The sequence below is a fragment of the Trachurus trachurus genome (genome assembly GCF_905171665.1).
Source record: "Trachurus trachurus genome assembly, chromosome: 6".
NCBI classification, from domain to species: domain Eukaryota; kingdom Metazoa; phylum Chordata; class Actinopteri; order Carangiformes; family Carangidae; genus Trachurus; species Trachurus trachurus.
This window is the reverse complement of record NC_139897.1, coordinates 29399530-29421500: the sequence shown is the minus strand read 5'-3', so window position 1 is coordinate 29421500 and position 21971 is coordinate 29399530. Positions and strand designations below refer to the sequence as shown.

At 40.5% G+C, this 21971-nt stretch overlaps 1 protein-coding gene across 2 annotated transcripts; it reads left to right on the top strand.

The window, feature by feature from the left end:
* The first annotated feature begins 18221 nt into the window (after positions 1-18221).
* On the top strand, positions 18222-21258 carry LOC310987622 (5-hydroxyisourate hydrolase-like). 2 transcript variants are annotated; one of them, XM_083973959.1, is made up of 4 exons: positions 18222-18288; positions 19282-19422; positions 20879-21014; positions 21118-21258. In XM_083973959.1, the coding sequence occupies exons 2-4, from the start codon at positions 19289-19291 to the stop codon at positions 21205-21207; spliced, it is 360 nt and encodes a 119-aa protein (XP_083830085.1). In that variant the 5' UTR covers positions 18222-18288; positions 19282-19288; the 3' UTR covers positions 21208-21258. The 2 variants fall into 2 exon arrangements, with proteins under 2 accessions (XP_083830085.1, XP_083830084.1); XM_083973958.1 differs by having other exon boundaries at positions 18231-18288; positions 19279-19422.
* The last annotated feature ends 713 nt before the right edge of the window (positions 21259-21971 follow it).

Here is a 21971-nt window from a genome sequence, read left to right as displayed (position 1 = left end):
GATGGAGTTCTGGTCCAGATCCATCTTCATCGCCATAACAACGATGACGTCGCCGCTGCCTCGTCTTCCTCCTGCTAAAGGTTGAACGTGTCGATCACACTAATGGAGGAAGAAGTTTCAAATGAAAATGAATAGCTGCTGTGTAAATGTGACCCAATTACAGTCGACCCAAAGACCTGAATACTAAATAGACAGATCATCACACACACACACACAAACACACACCTACACACACCTACACACACACACACACACACACACACCTACACACACACTCTCTCCTGATACACCTGATACCCGCTGACAGTGTGTGACATGGGTTGGTATTCAGTATGTTGAGGGAACTCAAACTCTTCGTGGTCGTTCACGATTAAAGGACCTTAGTTTGTGTGAAGAAACGGAACTATAAATTACATTTATTCACCTGTAAACAGAGATCAAAGAGAGCAGAGGACCAGACTGTAAACATGTTTGACTCCTGCTGTGAAGTTAAAGGACATTTTAACATGTTGAGTCTATGGAGATCAACTCACTGTTGGAGACTCGCTCTAGTGGTCATGAGAGGAACTGCAGCTTCTGGTTCTTCATCTATTCATCTTTGCCAAGTGTTAAAATTACATAGAAGACAGAAGAGGCATAATATTGTTGAAATTGCACATATTTTTTTTGTCAAGAAATTTCAATTTGTTCATAATATGTTTTGTAAAAGGACAGTTCATTATCCGTAAACATCTTAATAATGCACTAAAACAGGGAAAAATTCAAAGTTATTTTTACTTATAGGTTATCATGCCATTATTTTACTGGTCCAGGCCACTTGAGATCAAATTGCACTATATGTGGCCTCTGAAATGAGTTTGACATCCCTGGTGTAGACGGAGATCGTTTCATATACAAAAATTAACCAATGTTACAAAGTTTTTCAAATGATACGTAGGCTATTTGTGTGGATGCAGCCAATGTAGCAAAGGATTCACTTCAGTTCAGTTTATTGTCATTCATCATGTTAAAAAATCTTTATTTAACCAGGAGAACAACCCATTAAAATCACAAATCTCTTTTACAAGAGTGTCAGCAGCATTACAATAAACAAAAACAATTGCAGCCGTTTGCATCCACACTAAAAACGTACACGTAAAACAGTGAAACACAAGGAAAGCAAGAAAAAAAAACACCAAACTAAACACCACCAGTGACTTAAAAGTACCAAAAAGTGTAATGTGAAGGAACCAAAAACGTTCTTCAGGTCCAGCAGTGCACAGGATAAATAACATTTAAAAACAAACAAAAGAAACAATGGACCCTATTCATTCGAGATCGAGTCAAAAAACTTTATTGTCCATCACATAGTGACAGAATTTTGCCTTCAGTTAGGGCTCAACACCAAAAAACCATGTAAACCACATTCAAACCCTTGATATAATAATAAATAATTGAAAAAAACCAAAAGTATAAATAGAAATAGACACATAAGTCATGACTTGATGCATTTTTGACCAACCAGGAAACTCACTCACAGTCGCAGTGAATGTGAAGTTTCATCATGCATGTTTCATGAAAAAAAAAAAAAAAACTACAGTGAACAGATGTTGCAGGAAATGACTCATTACCAACCTGAATAATCATGAGATCTTTTTAAAGATTCTGGATATAAATCTACTGTATAAGAAAAGAAAAAGAGGAAACACAACAACAACTACATGCCCTGTGGTGGATGTATTTATTTGTTTTTTCTAACATTCCCAAACGTGTTCTAGTTGAGACGTTTCCTCCTCTGGTTTGTTTGTTGTTTGATGTGACGACTTCACAAACCGAGCCGATCTTCACTTTGTTACAAGATGAAATCTGTTCACGACATAAATTACCCTCCACTTCATTACAGCCATAAAACAGTCAGGATACAAACAGGCAGCTGCACGTTGCTGCAGAGCCTCGGGCAGTGGTGCATTATGGGACTTCAGCTGCACTGTATATGTGTGTGTGTGAGTGTTTAATCCCTGTTTGTGTGTGTTATTGTTATTTTTGCAGGGTGTTTGACTACCAGCGTGTCCCCTCCTCCGTCCCGGTGGATCCCAGTCCTGTCAAACGGCCTCGTCCTTCCTCCTCCTCTTCCTCCTCCTCCTCTTCCTCCTCCACAGCGGCTCTGAGGATGAAGAGCAACAGAGCGTCCAGCAGGAGCAACAGCGCACACGGCCCGGCGGCCGGGGGCAGCAGCAGCAGCAGCAGCAAAGCCAAATGTAAGAGAGAGACACTGCAGTAATTCAGTTTTATTCTTATTTTATGATGCTTTATAACATCTACGTTGCAAAATATTGAAGAGAAATGTTAAATAAATCTACTTTTTACTGAGCCACATCCATCAGTCTGACGGTTTTAGCTGCAGATTTCTACAGTTTTAACACCAGAGGAGTGTTCACCTGAAATCTGCTTTAATTTTATTATATCACTCTGAAAACGGTTGTATCTGCCCACTAATGTCCTGCCAATGACTATATACTGCAAACTGCCAAGTAAATGAACTAGTTAAGTACCACGCTGATGTTTACACTGAAGTATCCTAGGATGCATATTTGCTTTAACTGGCACCAACTAGATTTTAATGAAGGCTGAAGCTGTTACAGTGTTCCCTAAAACACTGTTTAAGATGAGATAATCCTTTATTCGCCCACAATGGGGAAATGTATATGTCATTTTGTAAAGTTTTCACATTTTTCTAGATAAAAATGTAATGGCTGGCCCTAATACTCCTAGTGTGACGATTTTGGAGATAGCAGGACTTAGCTAGCCAGTGTACTGTAGCCTGCTATTGTATTTTGAAGAGCTGCAATGCATCATGGGACAAAATCCTCATACTTACAGTATTATCTAGTTACATATAGGTATTTCTTGCAGGTATGTCAAACTTATTAATAATAGGCGGTTCCAAACACAGAAACTGAGTCTTAAAACCAGCCGTCAGGACTTCCTGTCACTTTGTGATGTCACAACAAAGCAGTCGCCCAAAGCCCCGCCCACCACCACCTGGATGACACCATCCAACAACTTGCAAGATTTGGTTTCTCTGACTGTTTTATTCTGAAATCTGCTCTATTTGAGCCAGCCAATCAGAATAGAGGCTGAGAGCCCCCTCTTCTCAAATCTCAAATATAACATCTTATGGATCAGCCAGGAGAAAAAGAAGATCTTTCAATTAAACTCCTTGTTTATGTAATTATCCATGACACGATACTCCTGTACTTGTGCCAAAAGGAAAGACTGGACTTATAAGAGGAACTATGCCGGACATTCACCTTAACTCTGCTACATTTTTACCTTAAGTAACCAGCTCCAGAGTCCTAGTTCTGGTTAAATCAATGACTTGTAACTTGTTACAGGGAGAATGGAGGCTCTCTGCCTTCCACCTAGCGTCTCTCGGCTGAAAACCAACTCTGCAAGATCAGAGCCTCCGACCCGGTGTCCCAGCTCTCGTCTCTGCGGCACCGCTACACAAACGTAATGCGCCCCGTAACCCGTAATCTCTTGTTTATGACAGATAAAACTACACAGATATACACATGGTGGTAACTTGGTAGTTTAGTTTATTTATTTAGCACATATTTAAATTCAATGGTGCATGGAGAGAACGAAGCCGATTGGCTTGTACATAAGTTCCACCCCTATAACAAATTACAACAAGACAAATTTCTATGGCTAACAAATAAACATAGAAAAAAAAGGAGATAAGGTGCATACATACTCAATGTTATATGAGCAAAATGAACAAAAATGAGAAAAATGGAGAGATAAAGAGCAAAGTGATCAGTAACAAATAAAGATTATAGCTGCTGCGCAGCGATGGGTCGGGTCCGGGCTACTTTTGGGCAAATTTAGGCAATTCTGAGCAACAAACAGGAGAATAGGAAGACAAGACAGTTGACCTTATAATGTTCATTTTGCATCAGTTGAGGATTGAACCCACAACCTCGGGAACCAAAGACCGTTGTTTAACGCACTGAGCTAATTTACAAGTGACAGTTCCATAGTGGCTTCACAAGTTGACTAAGCCATTCCCTGTCGTGTAGGCAGATTTGAAACCACAGTAAAAAGAAAAATCAGTTTTTGAGGTAAAATAATGATATGTATTTGTCAAACATCTACTATGAGTCTAAGATGTTAGGAGCCTTCGCACATGGTCCAGTCCAAGATATTTGGATTTTTAAATTTAGAGGCTTGCTGTGATGCCACCATTAGGACAATTGTCTTGTGTTTCGTGTTGAGGACAACTCATTGTCATCACCCTTGCTGGGTTTCGAACTCACAACCTCTGACACCAAGAACCAGCTCCTAAGTCACTGAGCTAATTGGCTGGTAGTGAGACCTGCTGTGTAGCTTCATTTATCCACTCAGGTGAGCCAGTGCCCGGGCAGCTGTTGTGATGAAATGGTCAAAATGTCATAAATTCAGTCATCTAAACAAAAATCTGATAAAACATAAATTGCATCTTGAAAGCATGGAAATGTTGGTGATTTGTTTTTAATGATAAGTGTTTTGCTTCATAAGAGAAAATATGATGTTTATAAATTCCACTCTCACATTGACTGCAGTTGTTCCCATGAGAGCAGAATTCAAAATGTTCTCAAAAATTCAGTTTTTGAGATAAAATTCTGATATTTGCCAAACTTCATCAACCATGACTCCAGAATATTCTCAATTTTTTTCAGGAAGATTGAAAATGTATTTAGCAAGAATTTGATGGTATATGTTTACAGTAGTGTTTACAGTCAAACGTTTTCATGCACTGTAGGCTCAATTTTTGCTTAATCAAAAATCCGAGAAACAAGTTTTGTGGAGGACGGTCTGGAGATGCTCTGTAGCAAGTTTGGTGACAATTGAGCAAAAATTGTGGGAGGAGATACATTTTAAAAGTTTTACAGTTATTGAAAAAAACAGAGTGATGGACTTCATAATTTGTAATAAGTTTAAGTGGACAAAAGTTTCAGCAGTATTGAGGCTACATTGTGGTGAAGTTTCAACACTGTAGCATCTACCGTTGGTTTGGTAGGAATTTTTAAAGTTTTTAAATTTAAACGCTTATTGTGCCCCCCCTAGGAGGGGGGGGCACATGTCCTTGGAGTTGAGTGAATCTGGCATGGGGTTGGATGTTTCTGTGAAGTTTGGTGAGTTTTCGCCCATGGGAAGTATGACTTCCTTGGAAGAAGAAAGAAAGAAAGAAAGAAGAAGAATTCCTCGGAATACAATAGTGTCCCGGCAGCTTAGCTGCCCGGACCCTAACAATAGAAATAAGGTACAAAAAATTCATTAATCGAAATCATAAAAAGACAGTAAGGATGTGGGATGTGGAGAGAGCGGGAAATTCAAGAGAAGTTAAGATGTATTATAGCTGCTTTTTAAAAAGTGGATAAGAAGAAATGAAGGAGGTAGTCCATTCCAAAAACATAGGACCTCTATAAGTCATATTAAACTGATGGTGTGATGTGCGGGTGAAGAGTAAATATAAAGTAAGATTATTAGATGATAAATAACGTTATCCACCGCTCCATGGATTGATTTATCACCGGCTTCGTTGGAAACAAATGCACATGGAGGAGAGGAGGGTTAGGGACACAGAGGAGGAGAGACCAGACTTCCATAGTTCCCCTTTAATGTTGTATGTTCACAGGTATCCAGGGACTCTCTTTATATCCGAGGTGTTTCTGTGAGACCCTCATGGTCGTTAAATACATTTAAAATCACTATAAGTGGGTTGTTACTGACCTGCTCTGATATATAAAGCACTAAAAAGAAACATCAGAGCTGTAATGTCAGAGGCAGCAGCAGCAGCAGATGCGTGGGTCTGAATGTTAAAAAGCTTTTAACCGAAGAGGTCTGAGACACCGAGGGCAGAGGTCAGCGCACAGGTGTGTTAAACGCCTCGACCCCCCCCCCCCTCCCTCCATTCTTGTCCACCTGACTGTTTTCACGTTTGCTGCTGTAAGTCTTTAAAATGTAGCGGCTGACACGAGCCCCCGTGGAGACCTGGAGCACTCAGAGGATGTTTCCTCTCTAAAAACCCTGTTCATGTTATCTCCCGCCCGTGTGATGGCTCGTCTCAGTGTTAGGGCCGCAGGGTGCAGCAAGAGGAGGCGGGTGGAGGAGGGTTGGGGGGTTGGGTGGCGCCAGATGGTCTCTTCATTAAAAGCTTCTGTACCGCAGGGCTTCTCCTCCTCGCCATAACCCAGCCGAGCCTATCAGCGCTCGCAATTAGACCGAGTTAATAGTGCATGGCAAATAAGAATTGTTTATACTAGTTTATTACAAGCCTTAATAGTTTTTACTGCACCCCATCACGGGGAAATTAGATTGCCTTTGCCTTTGCTTCCCGAGGTCGAAAAGCTTTCAGCGGGTGAAGTAGTTTTCAGGGTCGTTTGGTGAGATGTCGGCGGCACCGGGGGTCCGTTGCTGAGCAGCACAGCCAGGGATGGAGGCTCCTGGTGGGAGGGAAGGAGGAGGAGGGAGCAGCCCTGAGAGGATGGTGAGGTGGTGCAGGGATACAGAGAACCAGAACGCATCCACATCCTGAAAAAATCTGGCTCTGGCCCACATTGGTGTTCAAGAAAAACCTCTCGAATCAGCGTTTTCATTATTGCTCCTGTTGAGCATCTCGCCTGTGCCAGATGTTGAACCTGCTGCAGGTGTTTGCTCCCATGCAGCTTCGTTAGAAACCTTACAGGTCGGATTGGAGATCTCTTTCTGGAGCATTTTTTTTTTTACTGAATTGCTTAAAATCTGCTACACACCCCGATTGCAACCAATTAATTGAATGTCTTTTCACAAAAATGAAAAAAATCAGTCACACTGCAAAAACTAATATTTGTCTTATTTCTTGTCAAAATTTCTAATTTCTACTCAAAACTAATCTCTTTCCACTTAAAATAAGACTCATCACCTAAAATGATCTTGTTTTTAGATCGTTTTTACTTGTTTTAAACAAATTTCACTTGAAATAAGTAGAAAAATCTGCCAGTGAAAGTCTCTTGTGCTTGTAATAAGAAAGAATCAGATTTTTCTACTTATTTTCATTACAAATATGCTTGAAAGAAGTAAAAATTGTCCACTAACTTTTCATCACTTTTTTATGTGATGAGTCTTATTTTAAGTATAATGAGATTTGTTTTGACTAGAAATAAGACAAATATTCTTGGTAAGAGTTTGAATTTCTGCAGTGCACCTGTGGGACGGACAATCCTGTAAAAAACACCATCCAATCATTTTGAACGCCTCGTTCAAGTGGATCGTCCACAATCTCTCACCCTACCTTTACAGTAACTCAGACGGTTTTGTGCACGACTGGGCGCCTTGTGTCTTCTTTATGTCCTTTTGATCCCATTGGCGGTGTTGGATGCGTTTGAGGTTGGAGTCAACTTCTCCCACAGCAAACAGGGTAAACTGTGTCTTTGTCATGTTGAAACAGGAAGTGGGCCAAGAAAATGATTGTCTGAAATGGCTGCAATAGAAGTAAGTGTCTGAAGCTGATGTTGCCTGTGGCCTCTGAGTCTCTGCCCGCCGCCCTCTGTGTCTCTGCAGTGAAGATGGCCGAGCTTCTCGCCATCAAGAGGGAGCTGACGGTGATTAAGGTTCAGATCGACGGCCTGCTGGACTGTGTGGACAAGATGGACAGACAGAGGAAGGACGTCTCAGGTACAAACCGAACTACACACCCTTTATCATTTGTATGAATTATGGGTTTTTGTTGTAGTTCTACATACAGTAATTGTCTGAATAGGACATAGGCCTATTGGTCCTATTTGTGATATTTTAAGTATTTATACTAATATTTTCTTTGGTTTAAAAGAACAATACGTTTGGCTTTATTTCTACATTGTTTACAGATGTTCATGTATTGAGCCTCACTCTTTTTTAAGTGTCAGTTAAAATATTTCATTGTCACTCGAGGCAGACGTCAATGTACTGTATGGTGCCAGTTCAAGACTCAAATATGATTGAATTGCTGCTTTCCAGGGAGCTAATTTGACTCAGTGCTGGGAGACAGGTGTTTTGATTTGGTTTAATCCTGACCCTGAGCTAGCACTATATATATATATTTTTTTCCATCTATCACATTCTTGTTAACACAGTATCTCAATAAATCCCAGAGTGAATTTCTTCAAATTTGGCACAAACATCCGTGTGGAGTGAAGGATTAACTGATAAGAATTTGGTGGCCAAAGGTCAAAGCTCACAGGCTCTGTCATCTCACGAAAACACGCTTTTGGACATAAGAATTCATTCATACACCAATTTTGACCCTATTTAAAACAAACGTCTTTATGGATAAAATGAAAAAACGACATACGGTCAAAGATCAACCTCACTGTGACATCATAACGTTCTGCAAAAAAAAAAAAAAACTTTTGGTCATTATTTGAAGCTGTAACTTGGAAACAAAAGGAGAGATTGTGACTGGTCATTGGCGGAAGGATACAACGAGCAGGAGGCGGATCTACTTTAATCAACATGTCACCTGACAATGTTAATCATATGGTCGACACAGAAAGATCCCACTTTTATTAAAAACAACAGTATCGGCCTCATCCATCAGAGTGATCCAGGTTTAATCCACACAGATGACGACTGAACTTTAAATTGAAGTTTATTATTTCAAATGATCGGTGGGCGGTGGTGTTGGAAGTGGAGGTGGTGTGGAGTTGTTGTACGGTGGCGTTTGGTGATGCAGAGTGAGTCGGTGTGTGTGTGTTTACCATCAGATGTGATCTGCTATCAGACTGCATCTGTGACTAATGGTTCAATGACAAAACTGCTGCCAGTGGAGCGTGGATTATGACAGCGAGGTAAACAGCGATAAACACCGGCCTCATAACCTTTCATAAGCTCCCCTTCAGCGCTCAGGAGTTATATGTGTGTGTGTGTGTGTGTTGGTTTTATTTCCCCCGGTTTTACCTCACGAGGATAAAAAGATGAGGGAATTATCCAAAGCAACATGTTGATGGTTCTCACAAAGGTTATATGTTACTTTAATGTCTAAAGAACAAACAGTCGGTCTTTAGTACTGTCGTGGCATTAGCTCAGTCTACCTGTTTGTGGCAAGGTGAAGAGGGCCCGGGCGGGGATTGAACCCACACCTCCCGGGTAAGGGACATCCCCTTGGCCAAGTAGCCAGGGCACATGATCAATTGGAGGCATAGTGACAGGAACCTCAACTGTCACATGTTCATTAACTGACAACTAGTAGCATAGATCAAAGAGGAAAGACAAAGAGATGGTCTCTCCATGAAGGTGTTTTCATATGTAAACCTTCACCTGCACAGGACCAAACACAACTTCATATCAACGTATGGGACACTTTGAGTCACCAGGTTGGACTTCAGATCAACATTAACTCTTCATGGTATAGATTTAAGAAGGTGTTGGAGATGTTCCTCAGAGGTTTTGGTGGTCCATATTGACATGAGAGCATCACACAGCTGCTGCAGATCCATGATGTGAATCTCCTGCTCCACCATCTCCGAAAAAGGTCGAAGCTCCACTGGGCTGAGATCTGGAGACGTTGGAGGTCGTTTAAGTCCAGTGAACTCATCGTCATGGTCAATGAAAACCAGTCTGAGATGATCTGAGCTTCGTGACCTGGAGGAAGTGTTCCTCTGCAGGAAGTAGCATCAAAAGATCCACTGTGGTCCACTGTGGTCATAGACGGATGGATGTGGTCAACAACACAATGATGATCGGTTTGTGCTGAGGAGCCTGAACCGTTGATACGAGGCAGGATGGATCCATGTCAAACTCTGACCTCATCATCTGAACGTTGCAGCAGAAATGGAGACTCATCAAACCAGACAACGTTTCTCCTTCTTCTGTTGTTCGGTCTTTCTGCTGCTGTAGCTCGTCTGCTTCAAGGTTCCCCATGCTGTGGTCCAGGTTCAGAGATGTTCTTCTGTAGACCATCTCAACAATCACCAACAAGACATTTTGGCCCAGAAAACTACAGCTTTTAGGATATTTTCTTCTGTTTCATGGACCATTCTCTGTTAAAGCAGAAGTAAGCGGAATGTTTGTGTTAATATAAGTCTTAAATAGTTATATCTTCCGACAGCAATCACTTACATAGAGTGTTTGGTCTGAAACACGGGTCTGTCAGTCACTCTGCTCTGCTGTAAGCCGAGGAGAAAACTTTCCTTGTATCCTACAACCTTTATCCAATGAGGAGAGAGAACGGCATAAAGGGGCGGTCCTCTCTGTGTGTGCAGCCAAGGGATGCGCGTGAATGTGGTGACGTAGGGACGAGGACGGGGACTGCTAACTCCATCTGCTGACAAGAAGTTAGCCAAAACGACCGGATCGTTTACTTCTGCTCTAATTCCCCAGAATGGTTGAGTGTGAAGTGAACATCCCAGTAGATCAGTACCAACAACCATGCTGCGTTCAGACTCACTTAAATCATCTTTCTTTCTCATTCAAATGCTCAGTTTGAACCTCAGCACATCATCCTGACCACGTCTACAGGTCTAAATGCACTGAGCTGCTGCCACGTGATTGGTCCGTTAGATATTTACATTAATGAGCATTGGAACAGTTGCACCCAGTGAGTTTCCAGTAATTCTCATTATACATTTGGACAGCGCTGTGAAAGGGCAAACTGATTAGGTTGGTGGTAAAAGGCCAATGGTCAATATCACAGTGACCTCACAAACACGTCTTATCCACAGCTAATGAAACTAAACTTCAGACTCGACTTGATATTTCCTCAGCCTGTGGATAAACAGAGCGGTGACCTGAGACGACCACGAGGAGGTGACGAGGAGTTCATTATGTAACTCAGTGCGTTTTTGTTTTTTTTAAATTTTGTTCCAATGAAGCGTCTGAGTCATGATGAGTGTGAGTGACAGCACGACCTCATTAAGGTGTTAGACTGATTTACAGCAGAGTCGACTCTGGTAAAGACTTTACGAACTCAAAAGTGTGTGTGTGTGTGTGTGTGTGTGTGTGTGTGTGTGTGTGTGTGTGTGTGTGTGTGTGTGTGTGTGTGTGTGTCAGAGTGTCCTCAGAGCAGGGAGCCCAGTGTGTCTAGTTCTCCTCGCCGAGGTTCGGTCAGCAGTCTGGAGAGAGAGAGTCCAGAGCCCGGAGAGGCCAGCGAGGACGAGCCGCTGCACTACCACCACTACTACCCCCACAGCTACCCCCACAGGGTAAATATACACCACTACTACCCCCACAGCTACCCCCACAGGGTAAATATACACCACTACTACCCCCACAGGGTAAATATATGGGTAAATGTATACTCCAGCTACCAACACAGCTTTCCTCGCAGGGTATAAGTATGCAGTTACCCTGCCAGGGTATTCTCCTGCTACTACCCCAGGGATGAATATACAGCGGGGAAAATAAGTATTGAACGCGTCAACATTTCTCTCAGAATATAAATTTCTAATTGAGCTATTGACATAAAATTTTCACCAGATGTCGGTGTAACGGAGGTCTGCGGGTATAGCCACAGTCACGAGGTACCAGTAAGGACAAGTGACGGCGTGTGTGGATTAGCGATACTGAAGTTAAACTCACTCACCCATAAAAGACGTGCTAATCCACTTGCCAAGTGGTCAATGACCTCTTGGCGAAACGGTTAGCATTGTCGCCCACGATGCGGGAGACCCAGGTTCGAAACCCGCTCAGGGCAGGCCGGAACAACATCGGTCACATCGGCAACAACCTAAGTGATGCACATATACAAATAAATCCAAACATTTATGTCTGTAAATTAATTAATGTGTAATAAAGTGAAATGACACAGGGAATAAGTATTGAACACATGAAGAAAAGGAGGAGGTGCAAAATGGTTTGGAAAGCCAAGAAAGCAGCTGGAATCCGTCAGTATTTAAAATGAGTGGACGGAAAATGTTAATTTAAGAAGGGTGGCAAAATAAGATGATGCTTCAGCCTACACCTTTTCGGGTCAAAGTGCATTGTATTGCTTTGTTGTGTTTTTGTTTTTGTTTTGTTTTGTAGTTGTCTATTGTACTTGACTGAAATTTAGAAAGTAATCCTGTCCCCTATCAGGGCAAAGTAATATCAGCTGGTTTAGTCCAGTTGACGCCTATAAAAAGGTTTCTCATCACCATGGTGTCACACAAGAGGCGTCTCATGATGGAGAAAAGCAAAGAGCTTCTCCAGACCTTCAGAAACTGATGCTGCAGAATATCCTCATGCATCGGTTACAGACATGTCTGAATGCACCGTTTTATCCGTTAGTGCCGTTAATCTGGAACTGAAAAGAACAACGTTTCACCATAAACTGGACACGACCAGGTCCTCACAAGATTTCTGACAGAGTCAAAAGAAAACTAATTAGAGTTGTCCAAGAGCCAAGGAGACTGGCAGAGAGCTTTAGACAGACCTGGAATCAGCAGGTACAATTGTAAAAAAAAACAAAAAAAACAAACAATAAGTAATGCATTTAACCACCATGGCCTCTATGCATGTTCACCATGCAAGTCTATTGACACGTTCAATACTTATTTTCCCCGTTGTATACTCCTACTACCTCTTCTTCAATAACTAAATAGTAAACACCATTTCTACCCCTGAAGGGTCAATATTTCCACCAATACCCCACAGGAAACATAACCTACCCCACCCTAAGGGTAAATCCCTACCACAGTAATTGCCCCCTCTGCAGTCAGCTCTGATGGTAACAGAAGATGATGTCACTCTGCCCCCTGGTGGACAGTCAGTTACCTAAACCAACAGGATGGAGCTTCATGAACTCTGCAGCTCATTATCAATAAATCTGCCAATTATTTTCTCAATGAATCATTGATAAAATAAAGGATAACATCAAAGTTATATAAATTCCTTGGTGCATCCTTTCCAGATGTTCCAGATGTTATCAATCCTCCTCAGTCTGTCCTCTCACCTGTCTCTACAGTGATGTGGTTTCTCATCGCTCTGCTCTGCTCGGAGCGTCCGAGTCCGAGGGACAATTTGCATAATCTGTGGTGGCCGACGTGTTTGTTGTCGTCGCCTCGCAGGTTTTTTTTAATTTTCTTTTTTTTTTGTTCAGCTACCTCCGAGGCGTGAAGCGGATCAGCCGAGCGGAGGAAACGGTGCTTTCACTGTTTCTGTTTCTTTACAGGGAAACATAATGATATAGAATTAGCCCGCAGGCTTCCTATACCTGCCTGACAGAGCGAAGCTGCCTCATTAATCTGAGCGGAGGCAGCGAACAGACCGGCCCTTAATCTGCACCATTGTTCCTCTGACAGGAAGAAACTGAGTGTGTGTGAATAGCAGCAGTGTGTGTGTGTGTGTGTGTTAGTAATTACTGTGTGTATGTATGTGTGTGAGTGTGCAACAAAGTGTGTTAACATGGAACAGGAAACAAGGTTTTTTTCATGAAGTGGGGGGATGAATGATGTAAAAATATAAATGTGGGTGTGCAGCAGTACATGTGTGTGTTGCATTCGTCTGAAATGAGGCTGCAGTGACGATGATGAGGAGGATGAGGAGGATGAGGGAGGCTGTGCTAATCAAGGCTAACTGCAGCCTGTTTTAATTGACCCTTCTTCTTCTTCCTCCTCTGTGTTTCCAGATAAAGCAGCATCAGTCTGATCTGGAGGACGACCTGTGATGCTGCAGCTCAGGTACAAACGCTCACACTCCACCAGACCGGTGAGTCAGGATGGTTTAACCAGGAAAAACAATGAAGCTATAGTGGCATCATGCAAAAGTTTCTGTTAATGTGAACAGTTAGACAAGTGGAAGATGAAATGATCTCCAAAAGACATAAAGTTACAGATGACACATTGCTGTTACATTTTAAACAATGTATATTTTTTATTCTCATCTTTTACGTTTTCAAAACGACGGAAAAGGGCCCTCAACAAAGGTTTGGGCCTCCTGCATAGTTAGTAGCTAGTAGTCCCCTCCTTTGGAAACTATCACAGTGTGTAAATAGTAAATGTCTTGTCTGATATCTTGGTCAAAGTTCTCTGAGAGCTGAAGTCTCCTGGGTTTCCCATTCTTTTGCAGGCTACTGCTTTGTTTCCCTTTTTCACTCTAAAACTGTAGAAAGCAAAAATAATACACTGATATTGCTTATTAAAACATTGCAAAAGAGTGTTTCATGTTTAACTCTCTGGGATCATTTCATCTTCCACTTGCTGAACTGTTCACATTAACTGACATCTTGATCGGGGGTGCCCCAACTTTTGCATGATGCCACTATAGATGTTTCTGATTGTCAATAAATGCAGTGAAAAGACCACAACCAATATTTTATCTTGCAGTAGGTCCTTTTAATCTGCCCATGATGATACGTTATATGTTACATGTTATTTGGTGCTGTCTATTTGTGTATGTGTTTGAATGTGTGGATCTTCCCGGCTGCAAATCAATTTTCCCTGTTGGGACAAATAAAGACACTTTGACTTTGACTTTGACCAAGCATTCAGGCTTCATTGACCCCTGACCATTCTTCTCCTGCCAGCAGCAGATCAAATACAACAGGACACACTTCATTCTTGACAATAACTGAGAATCTGCTCATATTTCTCTCTCTCTCTGTTCGCTCTGCAGAAACAGAAGCTTGAATCAGTAACAAAACAGCTGGGATGGAAGATGCCTCAGAGGATGAAGATGAACTGCATCGGACTGATCCTCCTCTCCACCTGAATCTGTCACTATCTGTCCATCACTGACCTCTTAGTTCTGGTTTCCATCGGTCGTAACAACAAAACTTTTTAATTGTATTTTATTTAGGTTTCTCCTTAGTAATGAAATCTATCCAGTCACAACATCTTAAAATGAACAACACACCTACCAAAAAAGTGCTTATCTTAATGTTGCTACCTTATATACAGTATATGGTATGTACTATATTATAGTACATGCTATATTTGTCCATAGCAAAATTGGAAAATGAAATACATTTTCTTTACTAAAAAGATGAAATTGTCCCCATTTATCACCCTAACAAATTGCCCCCCCCCCCCCCCCCCCCCCGTGGACCCCACTCTGATCTATGTTATTGAAGTCGGTGTGGCGGCAGCTGGCAGCTCCTTATCACCCATTTTATTTTCATCAGGCCTTTTATCATCATGTGTAACCAGCTGTGTACAGGACTACATTATAGTTTAATGTTAAAGGCTCAGTGAGCACAGCTTTATGACTCTCTGGGTGAATTCTGTTTATTCTATCTATTTAATTCACTCAGGAAATCAGTAATAAACTGATATAAAGGCTCTGACAATTTCCTGGAATCAGAATCAGCATAAACTTAGTGGATATAAATGGGAAAGGTGTATTTTCCCCACTTTTAACACTTTAGGCTTATTTAGTACTTCAGCTAACAATTTGATGTAACTCAATTGTTAGATTAGTACCTTTAACAGTCGCCTTTGCATTAGCTAACTGTTAATCAGAAGTTTGGCTCAGTTACAAATGGATCAGACTGTTTAGGTTTTTTTCAGCTAGCTGAAGATGAAAGTGTTCAGTTCCCCCTCTCTAATTGATGAGTTTATTGGCTAAAACACTTCAATTAATCAGTTTGACATATGAAATTGTTTGGTTTAGGTTAGCAAAACAGATCAGTTTAATGAAAAAATGTTTGGATTTGGACGTTTGGATTAAAGCAGATATCAGTGGAATGTTTTTGTTAATATAAGTCCTAAATAGTCCTATTTTCCGTCAGCAATCACTTACATGAAGTATTTCAGCCTAAACACGAGTCTCTCCGTCACTCTGCTCTGCTGTAACCCGAGGAGAAAATTTTCCTTGTGGGATACAAGTGTTATCCAATGAGGAGAGAGAACGGCATGAAGGGCTGTGTGTGCAGCCAAGGGATGCGCGTGAATGTGGTGACGTAGCACGAGGACCAATTGATGCCTGACAAGGGCGGGGGCTGCTAACTCATGGTGCGTTCAAAGAAACTCGTACTTTGTGTTTTTCCTTCCTGTGAAGTCATACCAGTTCGATCTGGTACGAGTTCACGGGTCGGAAGTTACGAGTGGCCGTTATAGGGAACTTTCACAGACAACAGGATGGTAAAAACACGAGCTACGGGTTACCTGGAACGCTACCAAGTCGTAGTTGTGACTTGAAGCTGTAACTTACGGTTTCAAAAGCCTGCCTTGAACGCAGCATTAGCCGAAACGGCCGTGAAGCTGATATCTGCTTTAATGCTGCGTTCAAGAAAACTCAGAACTTAGAATCTCTTGAAAACTCTGATTTATAACATGACAGAATAACCAAAAACATGGCGGACCGGGACAAACTTTGCATTCAAAGTGCTTCACGTAGCTAAGACATTAAAACATTACAAAGGGCACAATTATTTTTTTTTAATATGCATTTTAAAATCATGAAACAGATCATTTAAAATCGAAGAGAAATAACAACATGAATTTACTGTGTCCCACAACATCAGCAGGTTCATCTGTAACCATAAATAAATATTGTATCTTTCATAACGTTTTAATGTATTACTATTTTCACATTTAAAATGCATTTTAATCTATGTTTTACCATTGACGGTGTGGTTCTGCGTGGGTGCAGATTGTTGTCGGAAAATCAGAGTTTTCAACCGGGAGATTCCAAGTTCCGAGTTTTCTCGAACGCAGCATTAGCCAATGTATTATTTTAATGGCCAAAACAGTTGGTCCTGGTTAGCTGACACATAAGTTATTTAACTATTTGGTCCATGTGTTCCTTTAATTATTAAAAGAAAATATTTTGTTTAGCTTACCTATCAGTTTAGCAGATAAAATAACACAGTTTCAGGTTAAGAGCTGATAACTGATATAATAAGCTGGTGTCAACTCAATAGTTGTGTTGACCAACTCCATTTGATCAACAGAAGATAAAAACAGGTTAGCTTAAGTTAAGTGGCTAAAATAAATGTTTTTCCAGCCCACTCTCAAATGACAAATCAATTTCTGGGATGCACTGCACAGTATTTTAATTAATCCAGTGTAAATACTCATTCACTGTAATGTTTAGTTTATTTACACCACTTGCCTTCTAGGATTTTGTGTTTTCTTTCACACCAGATATTGAGTGACTGATTTTCAATGGTGGGAACTGTTGCCAAGTGAAACATATTAAAGACTTTTCCTCTAGCATCTTCTTCACCCAGCTGGACATGAACAACTGTGACTGACTGTAAATATGTTCAGATGCATTCATGTAAAATATTTGCCAGTTTGAAAACAACACTTGAAAATATTTATGTGTACAGTAGTGGCACTTTATACTTAAAATGTTATTTCAGACTTAAAAAAAAAAATATATATGACACTGAAATGTTTTAATAAGAAATTCTGCAACTGAAGGAACAGAAACATTTTGGAAATACGACGACACTTCATTTGGCTTCGGTGTGTAAACTGCTGTTGATGCTTTTGTGTTTGTTCTCAGTGCTGAATGTAACGTATTTCAATGTGAGTGCAGTAAAGGTATTTTTCACAAAACAGAGATGTGTTGGAGCTTTGCGTTTGTAATAATTATATATTTTTGTTTAGGAATTGAGGTATTCTGGTTGAATTTGGCACTAAGTAGTATTATGTGGTATTTCATCAACAGAAAAAGCTCTTGTAAAGGTTTGTTGGGTGTTTAGTTTTGATTTCAAAGCTGTTTTGGTTCAATTTAAGTAATTATCAGCCCATGTCTCTATCCGAATAGTCAAAAGATCAGTATTGGAAGTTTAATCTGGAACAATCATATTGTTTTTGGTTGTTGATGTTTTGTTTTGTTTTTTACAATCTGATTCTTTTCAATAATTACCCAAATTTCACTGCAGCAAGTGACCCACCAAAAATAAGATAATATCACTGTTGGTATAACATCAACACTCACTGACATTTGTGTTTTTGCATTTTTATTAAACAGGTTTATATATGACATTCATCATAATCAAGATACTGAAAATACATAGAGTGAAGTTTTAGACATGTGTTGAAAAAGGTGAATAGGTGAAATAAAAATATAAGTTACACTACAGGATTATGATTAAAGTTTAACTTTCCATTCAGGCTGTTTATAATACACTCATTAAATCAGTCGGCCCTTATCATGTACAAACAGTGACAATCAATCAGTGAGCCACATGCTGCACTGTCAGCAGGTTTTACTGCACTCATCAGAGTCAGAACAACCTTCGACACCGCGTCTTGTTTGCAGTGCAGTCTGGGTAAAATGTCTCTGGGCAGTGGGCGTGTGCAGTGATGGAACAACTGGTTGGATCAGTTTTTGTGAAGTGAATGAATCGGGTGCAGCAGCGAGGAGTGTCTCTCCACAGAGGTAAGACTATCAGATTCACACTAATGCACTTTAGTGTTTTAGTGAACTGAGTTTGTCTCCAGGAAGTGGATTTAAAACAGATTACTCATGTTTTGTTAAACTCAGATCAATACTTAAAGTTACAGTATTCTCTGATCTCTGCTGGTTGGTTCTCCTCTGCAGGAACCAGCTCAGGAAGAGGTCTTTAGCATTGCCTCTTTATAATGCAGATTAATATGACAGAAGATTATAAAACTGGTGTTATTTTGTATGTGTAGATGGAGCTCACATTTACAGGACAGAAACACAACCAGTCACTGGATACCATGAGATGTTTTGAGTTGGGGGGTTTGGTCAGGTCAGGTCAGGGGTCACCGCTTTGTTTACTGTGCCTGGGAAGCAAAGTTTGATCTTTAATCTGCTGGTGGATCATTGATTTTCTTCAACGTGTATAGGTTTTAAACAGTAAGCCTATAGTTGGTCACGTTGTGTCTTCTGGCTGCTGGAACCAAAACCAGTACTTGTGTTAAGGCCTGTCCATACTCTGCAAGAACAGATACATTTGTTCGTTTTCTCAAGGTGGTAAGAAGAACAAGAACAAAGTGAGTTCTGACCAGGACATTTCATACTTCACGAGAAGCTCAGGTGCAGAACCTCAAATTTCCGACCAAATTACACAAAAGTTGTCGGACACCAAGAAAAAAGTTCTGTCCAGATGTTGTGTCAAGGACAAGCTGCAAGAAAATAATGACATCATTCTTTTCTTGCAGCCCTGGAAGAGAGAACATGTTTCTCTGTTGTTGTATAGTATGTGCAGCCTTTATTCTTATCTGTGAGACCTATTCCTACTAGTAAGATTGTTTTAGTAGTTTATATACGTAAAGGCTGCATACTGCATTTTAGTTTCAGTTTCTATTTTGTACATTTACGTTTGATGTTGTCCACTGTTGTCGTGTATCAGAGAGCCTCACACAGGTCAGACTGACTCCCCTGTCCTCTCCTCCTGTCCAGCAGTCCGACCATGGCAGCAGCTCTGTCCAGCCCTCTGACCACTCACGTGCTCAACACCGGAGACGGCGTCCCAGCAGCCAAGATGGCCGTCAGCCTGCACCGACTCGACTCCAAGATGATGATCTGGAGCATGCTGAGTGTTGGGTGAGGGGGGTTCGAACCTACGGACAGTTGACAATCACTGCACTACAAAACCTGCTGAAGTCTCTTTTACATTACTGCCTCACTGCACAAACACTCACTTATCATTTAGACTTTATTGGTATTTTAGCTCAAGCTAGAAGAACGTATCCACACCTTTGATGGACAGGTGCGTAGAAGACCAATGGTCTATCTGTGATATTAAGAAAACAACATTTTAGTCTTCAGACCTTCATCAGGTAATCTATCGCAAGTGCAGACAGTGTATTTTCTGTTTTTATTATTCTGTTTAGTGTATTTATTTGTTTCATTCATTGAAAAAAGAAAAGAAAAACAGTTTAATGCAAAGAATAATGCAACGACTGAATGAAAATGGGGCAGTATCGATGAAAACTAGCTTTTTAAAGCAGAAGTAAGTGATATATTTGTGTTAATATAAGTCTTAAATAGTTATATCTTCCGACAGCAATCACTTACATAGAGTGTTTGGTCTGAAACACGGGTCTGTCAGTCCCTCTGCTCTGCTCTGAGCCGAAGAGAAAACATTTATCGTATCCTACAGTTTTTATCCAATGAGGAGAGAGAACGGCATGCAGGGCTGTGTGTGCAGCCAAGGGACGCCGTGAATGTGGTGACGTAGCGACGAGGACTGTTATGGTGCGTTCAAGGAAACTCATATTTTTCCGACCGTGAAGTGGTACCAGTTCAATCTGGTACGAGTTCACCGGTCGGAAGTTACGAGTGGCCGTTATAGTGACTTTCACCGGTAAAACAGGTCGGAAAAACACGAGTGGGTTGCCTGGAACGCTACAAAGTCGTAAGTTGTGACTTGAAGCTGTAATTTACGATTTCAAAAGCCTGCCTGGAACGCAGCATTAGCGAAAACGACCGGACCACTTACTTCTGCTTTAAGCTAATTCGAGTGCATTTACATTGGTGTTTTTTTATACAATGTTTATTAATGTGCATTTTCCCTTTCAAATAAACTAAACAGAAAGAAGTGAACTTATGTAGTCTACATCTTTTTTCAAGAAATCCCTTTTACAAATTAGATAATGTATTAAATTAGATAATGTATGTATCAAAACAAAAGAAGAGAAGAGAAAAAAAAAGAGTAAAACAAATAAAATGCAGACCAGCTACTAGCTCATCATCCTATTCTAAGTCTGAAACATGTCATGCAACTTTTAAATAGTATATAATTCTTATCCATTTTTACAAATATATACCTATCCACATACATACGCATTGTTTGAGCTGCCATAAATCCAGTTCACCTTATCAAATCAGATTCACCTCATCATTGTGTTTTATGATATGAAACCTGCAGGAGATGTCAGACTTTTTTATTGAGCTTGTACCATAATATTCTTAGTTGGAGATAACCAAGACTGAAAGTTTAGGGGGTGAGCCTTTTTCTTTGAACATCTGAGCTTTAATGAACCTTGTTGACATTTAGGACAACAAACGAAGATGGCCGCTGCCCAGGACTCATCAGCCGAGAAGCTTTCACCCCCGGGATGTACAAGCTGCGCTTTGAGACCGGTTCGTACTGGGAGAGTCTGGGTCAGACCTCCTTCTACCCCTACGTCGAGGTGAGGCTAAGTGTGTTTTTTGTTTGTTTGTTTTTACTCAGGTGTCACTTACATGTTCATTATGTTCATGTGAATTGTGTTTCCTTTTTCTGTTTGTGTTCAGATTGTGTTCACCATCAGTGACCCGCAGCAGAAGTTCCACCTCCCTCTGCTGATGAGCCGGTTCTCCTACAGCACCTACAGAGGAAGCTGAAGGCCTTGGTACAACAGCGATAATAATAATATGTGGTCAGGACTATTTGATGTCAACAAAACTACAGTTATACAAACAAAAAACATGAAGGAGAAGTCGGTGGTGAGCTCCAAGTCTGAGGACACACATTTGGTCATAAGTAATTTCAGACTGCAGGTACAACTTGATGAGGAATCAAGATGTTTTCCCATTTCAGAGTAACAAACATGAGGTTGAGGTGTCTGTTGTGTTGCTTTTTGTTTTAAAGTTGTGTCAAATGTTTCTTTATGTACGTGAAGCACCTGAAAATACAGCTGATGTTAAGTTGATTTCATTCCTCTGTTTTTGGTTTTGTAGTTCATGTAATCTACAATCACACTGTCAGTCATTCTTTTTGCAGTATTTCTTGTGTATTGTTCATAGTTGTTTAAGTTTTTTTTTCAAATTTTTATGTATTTTCATAAATGATAAAGACAAACAATAAACAACAATAAACACAAAATCAACAATAACACGTGACAACGACAAAGCATCACAAACAAACAAAAACAAAACAAGACAAACCAACAAAACATCATAATTTTATAGTTTCATAGTTTTTAGTAATTACATGTCACTCATATGTAATTAATCATGTCAATCATATTCTGGTTTTTACATATTTGCTGCTTTTTTTTTGTTAAAAATCTGAGTTCGCTGTTGTTTAAATTACCACTGAAGTCCAATAGAAATGTATAGTTCAATCATATAGATTTCCCTTTACGATGCAGCCGTCTGGTACAACA